Source organism: Taeniopygia guttata, chromosome Z (genome assembly GCF_048771995.1).
Source record: "Taeniopygia guttata chromosome Z, bTaeGut7.mat, whole genome shotgun sequence".
NCBI classification, from domain to species: Eukaryota; Metazoa; Chordata; class Aves; order Passeriformes; family Estrildidae; genus Taeniopygia; species Taeniopygia guttata.
Genome location: NC_133063.1, coordinates 65,570,424 through 65,579,035, shown reverse-complemented (window position 1 = coordinate 65,579,035; position 8,612 = coordinate 65,570,424). Strand labels below are relative to the sequence as shown.

The 8,612-nt window shown below is 41.7% G+C and overlaps 1 protein-coding gene across 1 annotated transcript; it reads left to right on the top strand.

Annotated features, from left to right (window-relative positions):
* Positions 1-5,137: 5,137 nt before the first annotated feature.
* Positions 5,138-7,837, top strand: S100Z (S100 calcium binding protein Z). The gene is made up of 2 exons (XM_032744566.3): positions 5,138-5,470; positions 6,606-7,837. Exons 1-2 carry the CDS (start codon positions 5,330-5,332, stop codon positions 6,762-6,764), a joined length of 300 nt encoding a protein of 99 aa, XP_032600457.3. The 5' UTR covers positions 5,138-5,329; the 3' UTR covers positions 6,765-7,837.
* Positions 7,838-8,612: the final 775 nt, after the last annotated feature.

Genomic DNA, 8,612 nt, shown 5'->3' with positions numbered 1-8,612 from the left:
TAGCATAAAGGTCCTTATGAGCCTTGCAGTTTTGCCTCCCATCTCACCTTTCCCCACTTTGGGACTACAACACCGGTTCAAAATATGTGTGTACCAAGAGCTGTGTGAGTTTGGGAAAAATAAATAATGACAGGACGTGGGTGGGAAGCTGACTTGTCTTTCCCAGTACAATAATTACTTTTGAGAAAATATTCCCCACATGCATTCTGGCAAATGATGAAAACCAAATGCCCTAAGTACAAGATTCTCACACTTACGCTGAGTAGTATTTTACTATGGCTTAGAGTGGCACTTTAGAAACTGCTCTGGCTTAAAGGCAGCTCGTGTCACGTTGTCTTGAGATCAAGGAGAAATCCTGGTGAATAAATCAAAGCTCCTTCCCAGCTGTGGAGGAAAAAGACTGCTGACCTATGCTTACCTGACTACTTTCAAACAAGTCAGAGCTCTGCTCATTTTTTGAGGAGCAGAGATCTCAAAAAGAGTAATAAGATAAGCCTATGATCTGACTGCCCCATCTCCAAGTAGGAGGGGAGGAACAGTATCATAGAGCCTCCCAGCTGGGTGCATGTTTATATTGCCCTAACTAAAATAAAAGGAATCAGTCCTGCATGCTGGGTCCTTTCTCAGATTTACAGGGCAAGGAACAATCTCCCTTTCTCTCAACAGCCTCCAGTAAAATCATAGAATCACAGAAAACTTTGGTTTGGAAGGCACCTTAAGGATCACCTGGTTCCAACTCACCTGCAGTGTCCAGGGGCACTTTTCACTAGAACAGGTTTCCCAGAGCTCCCTCCAGCACGGCCTTGAACACTTCCAGGCACGGGACGTCCATAACTTCCTTGGGCAACCTGTGCCAGTGCCTCACCAGCCTCTCAGAAAATAATGTCTTCCTTCTATTGAATGTAAACCAGCCCTCTGTCAGTTTGCTGCCATTACCCCTCATCTCGTCACTACGTGCTCTTGTACAAGCCCCTCTCCAGCCTTCCTGTCAGCTCCCTTTAGGTACTGGAAGGCCTAAAGGATCGATTAGAACATCCCAGAGCTTTTTCTTCTCCAGGCTGAACAACCTCAAGTCACTCAGCTTGTCCTCACACAAGAGGTACTCCATCCCTCTGATCATCTGGAAGTCATGGTGACTGACTCACTGTGTAAGCCTAGCTAGCCTAAGTCTATCACTTGCTTGAGAAAAGATGGCAAAATTCAGTCTTATAGACTACTTGTGCTGGGCCAGGTGGAGACTCTACCCCTTCCCCTTCTGACAGCCATTGCTTCCACAGTGCAATGTGGAACTTTAATGTTGAAATACTCGTTGGGAAAGTATATAAGGGTCAAGGACATAACATGAAAGAGACAGCAAAAATGGAAATAGATTGGGTGAGTCAGGGTAGACTGCTAGATAGATAGACTGCTTCTGAATTTTTTTTTGAGTTTAAGTGAAAAGTCAACATTATTTGCAGGTAATTTATAAAGTCAAAGTATTTGTGGTAGTGATAGGTGATGCAAAAAGGGCCAGTGCTCACAACTCTACCTTGGGATGCTCAGACTGGATGTTAGGGCAGCCATCTTCCCCGGGGAGATAGTGTAACACCTGAGCAGGTTACTCAAGAACTCAAAAACTCCATCCTTGGAGGTTTTTAATGTTTACCTAACAAAACTGTGTCTGTCTAGTCTAATGCTGAAGATTATCCAGCTTTGAGTAGGCAGTGGAACTAAGCATCTCCAGAAGTTCTTTCCCACCAACACTGCTGTGATTTGGCAGGCTCTGATGGACAAAGTTAAGGTATGAATGAGGAAGACACCATCCTTCACTGTGTCTACAGGCAGTCCTACATTCTCTGTCAACCACATCTGGTGCTGCTCCTGTGCTTAACCTGCTGGGAACCAGAGTGCAGGGTGAGGACTGATGGGAGGTTGGTGTTTGCTGACACAGTCAGGTCTTGGCCTGACACTGAACTGCTTTGCAGTCTGTGCTGACTTTAATTATCTTCAGTACCAACTAGATATCATACTAAAACTGATTGTGCTGGATTGTTGGATGAGGAAGTATATAACAGTTGACTGATAATCATAAATTTTAAGTAGACAGTCTGGGACTTGCCTTCATAGAAGTTGTGAGACATCCGCTGTCACTGGAGCCACTGGCAGGATTTCACTAGCCAGGGAGGAAAGGACTGGACACAGCAAATTGCGTGGACCCCTTGACAAACAAGCTCAGTGCAGCTGCTCCCTGTGTATTTCACCCACTAGTATGTGGAAAAGAAGGTTCCTTGCGCAATTAGCTGGAGTGAAACTACCTGTAGAAAGAATCTGCACATATTATATCACTGTATAAATAATTGACCTGATGTTCTGGAGATAATAGAGTAAACCCTTTCTTTCTTCTGTCCTAAGGATGGCAACTCTGAAAGTTTATACCTGCTTCCTGGAAGTTGTACCTCCTGTAGACTCTGCTTAGATAATTAATTTGCAATATTCATTAGCCAGAGGATCAGTGTAATAATATATAGACAGACACAAGGATTTCATGCTTATATATTGAGTCAGCTGTGGGTTGTGGGTGAAGCTGCTGTTGAATAAATGGCAAAAACCCACATAAACCCAACAACAACAAACAAACAAGTATTTTCATGTTTATCTGTGTAATATTTCTGTGCAATAGTTATAATCATTAGTGAATCACAGGCAAGACAGAACCCTGTGACTGTAGCTACATTAGGAGCTCCATGCTTTTTCTTCTCATCTGCAGTCACAGAGGATTCCCAGAACTGAGTGGGAGAGATATGCTGTGCTGATATCACTCATGTTCTTCTCTCATATGCTCTATATGACCCAGCTAGATCCCAGTGTTGATAGGAAGACAGAAGGACAGGGACAACTTCTGCACAAAATCAGGTACCTATGAGCTTTCCCCAAATACAGAAGAGGTATGGAGCGCAGCTCTCCTCTTCACCTTCCTCTGACTCCAGGAGAGATATGTTCCTCTTGTTCCTCCGGTTTCTACCTTAACCTTTTATAATAATTCCCTGAGTGCTGGCTTGCCCTTCCCTGGTGAGTACTCCTGGCCACAGGGATGGCAGGTGCAGGTGTGTGCCCGGCACACAGCACCACGCCTGCCCACAGAGAAACCTCTAGTCAGAAGGGCCTCCCTGTTTTGGAAATGACACTTACACAGTCACTTCCCTTATCACTGGGATCCAGTATTTTTATGAGTTCCACCCCCTCTTCTTCCCTTCCTTTTTCCCCAGAGGCCCACACAAGACCCCCCAGGTTGTGGAGATTTGCCACAACAGCACAGGCAGAAGAAACATGTCTGAAGGCACAGGAGGTAGGCAGGTGTGTGGGGTGAGATGTATGGTAGTAGTCAAAATTAGGAGTGCTTGGAGGATTTCAGAGCGAAAAACAATGCCCATCTAATTCTCTTTGCCTCTGGCTGGAATGAAACAAAGAAGGAGCTGCAGCTCCATGTCCTGTTCACCTGCACAATTGTGCTTGCTGGACAAATGTCTGCAGCTGGTACAAGGCTTTATTAAGGGAAACTAAACCCTCAAGCAAACTCACAAGCAGTTTTCTGTTTTGAGTCTCTGTCATGAAAACCCTGGTTATTTGTTATTTGGGGTGGTAAGCCCTACCATGGTGAAGCTGCTGTCTCCTGCATCCCTCAGCCATCACTCCCAGAATCAACAAGTTCCTGGAGTTGGGGCAAAAGACGCTTATTGCCCTTCTGATGCCAGGTTATTTATTCAGAGAAAGATGCTGGACTATGGTTTTTGTGCACGACTGTAAAAATGAAGCCAAGACTGTTGTTCAGTGTACACCATTATTCCAGGCACATCTTCCACTGAAACTAGTTCCCTGATTTCCTCCTGAGAACTCATTTACTACAGCAAGACTTTCATCAAGAGATAATGTTTTAGACATATGGAGATACCTGAAAATTAAAGTAGACATTTCAAGGGATATGTGGCAAACATAGGTAGAAACCTACCCCCAGGTACCCAGGTACCTTTGAAAGCTGGCTGTCAGCACTGGGGCACGTACACTATAGAAATGCTGAAAGACAGAATAGAAAGTGTTCTTTTAAAAATGGTGGAAAGTTGTTTTACATCGACTTGGTGATTGCTAGCGTCTTCTAATTTTGACCTTCAAGGCCCTGAATGGGAGAATTTGTAAAAGGCCAAATGATAAAAAGTGTCCCATGTGTTCCAAATGCAGCCTTTACTCTACCTAGTGAATATTTTAGTGACCCAGTTACAGCAAGAGGCATTTATTGAACAGAGTAGACAAATGCAGAGGGAAACAGAAGACCCGTCATCCCTGTGTCTGTCTCGATTTGTGTAATCCACCCCCTCAGCCTGATAAACAAGAGCCTGTGCATGGGTTTTGAAAGGAAGGTGACCATCACCTTCTGCGATCTGTTCATTTTGCTGCGTACACCTCCACTAGCCTGTAAAGCAGGTAAGTCTTAACCTCTGCATGATAATATTGTTCAGTACTCCAGTCATACCTTAAGTGCATTCTGGTTTTTAAATCTTTCTCTGGGGCTTATTCAACATGTTTCAGTTACACTTGATTTCTATTTTCAGTTACTTTTAGGGTACACTACTTTTCAAGTAATTATATTTCCATATGGGTTTATTTTGGTTTTTTGTTTGCTTTTGGTTTTGGGTTTGTTTGTTTGTTTGTTGCTTCTCTGTGTACCTTCTTGTTGTATGCTCAATGAAGCAAACCTTAGGGATGGCCAGCTCACACCTGTTTGCTGCAGGCAATCTATAAGTAAAAGGCTCAGCCCAAGCAAATATGCCCAAATAAATTGACAGATGATACTTTCTCTGGCCACCTTTAAGCTGGTGTGGAGCTTTTTATATAAATGAACTTTCACTTTCACAGACGGAAATTTTTGAAGACATTTTCTTGAGAGAATTTTAAAATTTCTCCCTTTTTTAGGAGAAAATTTAGGAGAAAATTTCTTCCTACAGGTAGGAAGGTCTGCCTTCATTTTTCCTGCATTTTTATGTATGGGCACAAAAGATTTCCTTTTACAGCAGCTTTATAAAAATGGATACATAGTAGATAATCTTCTTAAATCCTTTATTTCTGTTTGAAGAGATTGCTTATGAATTCAGGACAATGGTTTTTTTGTTATTATTATTATAGCCCATCCTTGCTCACACTCAGCTAACAGGATGGATCAACTGAAAGCCTAACTTTTAGCCTAAAAATCTCTGTCTTCATCTGGCCCTCCTTCCCTCTCTGGAGACTGGCCTTTGTTTTGACTCTTGTGCAATGTCAGTGACCATATCTTTACCCCACAGCTCTCCTGCTCACTGCTATGACCACTCCCCTGGAAGATGCAATGGACACCTTGATCAGGATTTTCCATCACTACTCAGGCAAAGAAGGAGACAGATATAAGCTCAGTAAAAGAGAACTCAAGGAGCTCCTTACCAGAGAGCTCACTGACTTCCTTTCAGTAAGATGCAGCTTTTGAACCTTCCGAGTGACTGTATCATGAGTGGGTTAAGCAGCTATCCAAGGGCTTGGATAGGAATAGCACCTCCTTGTGCAAGGCCCACCCTGTCACAGTCTCTCAGTTAACAGTTCCTTGTGGAGCTGTACAGAAGAGTACGACGTCAAATGTCCCATTTGAGAAATATGTTTTCAGAGGGTGGTCAAGCCCCAGTGCCCTCCCAATTACCACTGACAGCAGAGATTGGTACTCGTGCTCTGCAAACTCCACAGCACTTTTAAGCAAGAGGGCTAGGCCAGCCTAGAAGCAGTAGCAAGGTCAATGCTAAAAAATTATTAATTTGTTTGTCTGTTTGTTTGTTTTTAATAATAGGGCATAGATAAGTCCATTAAAGAATTAAATGCAGCAACCAGTTGTCATGAGACAGGAAAGTAGCTTGTGCACACTGACCACACAGTACTGCTGCTTGTGTGCCCTGCAAAGAGGTGCTAAGAAAATCCTTTCAATGATAAGCTGCTAATTTGAATATCTCTTTGCATGTTTGTTATGTTCTACATTACACAGCATAGATGCTTGTATGGAATCATAAGCTTTAAAAATAATGATTTTATGTATCCTCTTAATTGTAAAAATTATTGTGGAGCCTTGACCACCAGCCTACATTTCCTTGAACTGGATTTTCTTTTTATCTTGGCTATTGATTTATTATTATGAGATTCAATGTTCTTGTTCCCACAAAAAAGGATGGTTGTTTGCCAACCAGAGGTCTTCTGAATTGGATGAATGGATATATAATATGACCATTTATGAGTATTCTGTTGGAAATCTAAGTACCATTGGTCATGGGATGATACAAAGAAATGCACTTTAGAGATCCGTTTTGACAAAAGGGACCCATGTTCAATATCTCCTAAAATCTGTTTGATTCATTTCAGTCCTTATTTAGTACCTGTATACCTTATAAGGGCTGCACTGTCTTTAGTTTCTGATCTTAGTGACTAGACACGTATTGCTGCTCAGGTGCATATTTCATGCAGCCCTTTAACAATGCCAGCCTCATAACAAAGCAGTGGTGCCAGGCGTGTCAGAACTGCAGATTCAATATCTGCACAGCTAAGTCATTTTTCTTTCTCTCTAGGGCCAAAAGGACCCTCTCCTCGTTGATAAAATTATGAATGACCTGGACTCCAATAAGGACAATGAAGTGGATTTTAATGAATTCGTAATTCTGGTTGCTGCTTTGACTGTGGCATGTAATGATTTCTTTGAAGAACAGCTAAAGAAAGAGGAATTTTAAAAATCCTCGGTGTAATCAATCTCCTGGCCACAAATGCAAGCAAAGCATGCCTAGTTAGGTAGCCCTCATTGGTGTTCAGTGAATGCAAACCAAAATTCCTCCAACTGTTACTGCTCTAAGACATTTATGGAGCTCATCAGCAGCTGGTGTAAGCTGGACCACAGCCAGCTTATACTACTTGAGATGTGTAATATTTCCAGTCTTTGCACTCCATGCATCTGTAACATGCCTTCATCAGTTGCCCAGGTCAAGGGCTTGGGCTGACAAATAATTTGACACAATTTGAGACTTCCATTTCTTCAATGTCAGTGGAAAATAAAAGTCACAGGAATGTTACTTATATACTTTCTGAATGGAAAAAATTGTAATGAGACATAACTTTTGCAAGTTAGTTTTCAATCATTTTATAATAATCTTATTTTGCAGCTCAAAACTAGTAGGTTGTTTTTAGCTCAGTTCTGTTTATTCTAAAACTTGCCATTGTTATGGGTTCATTTCCTCCACGTCTCCAGCTTCAATTTTGTTCGTTTGGCATTGCTGCATCCCAGTAGTCAACCTCTTCACTTGGCATAAATTAATATGTTAATATCATAAATTATTCAAGTACATAAAAGATTTAGTCAGCAAATTGCTTGGAGGGCTGATGGAAGGACTGGGTCTTTGGGGGAAATGTGTAAATTACTTCTGCTTTTACTACTTTAGCATGGTTAAAAGGAAGCCTTTTAGGACCACTTGTGGGAGATTTAATGGTGAAATTCCAGGATAGAACTTTGTAATGTGAGTCATCTTATGGAAAAATGATTATTTCATCTTACACTGATCCCCACCCTGTATGGATGCAGGAATTCCCTGAGCTGCATGGCCAGGCAAAGAGAGCATAGGCCAACCCCTCCCAGTGTCCTTACTCTTGGGTTGAGTTAAGAGTATTTACACACTCCTGTTTGAATTAAGCATACTTCTGAAGCCCTGCAAGTCCTCAGTGGCAGAATATTGTGGCTTTTTTTCCTGCATGGAGAGCTCTCTTATTTCCTTGTTATTTTCTGGTAACTTCAAACTATAATAAAGGGCATCTCATTAAATGAAGATTTTCTGCTTGTGTAAGACGTTATTAAAAAAACACTCCCCAGTGAAGATGTGCCCTGCTGGGCAACATTTGGGAAATATTGTTCACTTGTCTCTCCTTCCCAGGCATCCAAACATAATTTAGCAAAGTGTACATTTGTATGAAATTATATATTATTAAGAATTTGTAATTTATTATAAGCAGGGGATTTTTCAGGGTGTAATAAATGTAACAAGGGGCAGACATCTTCCTAAGAACAGGGCCTTCACCATGTGGTGTTATCCCAGAAGAAAAGCAAACTTTGCAATGGTGACAGTGCCACAGCATGCTTTAAACCTTCAGGGAGAAAGTTATACAGGATTCACAAAATATCATCTAGACCAACATGACAAAAAGTACAAAAGTAAAACTGGCAACAACTGGACAAATTTTTGTTCCCTTTAATGTCATGCACCTCAATATCATTGCAAGTGTTGGATCAGGATGGCAAAAGTATCAGCTAGAAAACCTAAGGCCTAAGGTTTTTATGGTTTCTCATGGGTCCCAGATCATTGCTGGCCTCTAAGCCTTTCCCTGTCCTCGAAGAGGAAGTGAAAGAAGAGCTGTTTAAAGCTCCAACTCCAAGATAAAATGAGTAAGAACAGTAAAAAACAGTTCCTTCTTTAAAAAATTTGAACAAGAATCTTTCTGGAAAGAAGTTCCAGAAATTTCATAAACCCTCTGCCCATCCCTGATGAACTATTGCACATCTGCATAGCAGAATTATGCTGGGTCACAGCTAGCAG

Excerpts from the sequence above, each read along its gene's own strand:
- S100Z (XM_032744566.3), top strand. The coding sequence starts at position 5,330 with ATGACCACTCCCCTGGAAGATGCAATGGACACCTTGATCAGGATTTTC. Across the intron at positions 5,471-6,605 it reads AGCTCACTGACTTCCTTTCA|GGCCAAAAGGACCCTCTCCT; the intron begins GTAAGATGCAGC and ends CTTTCTCTCTAG.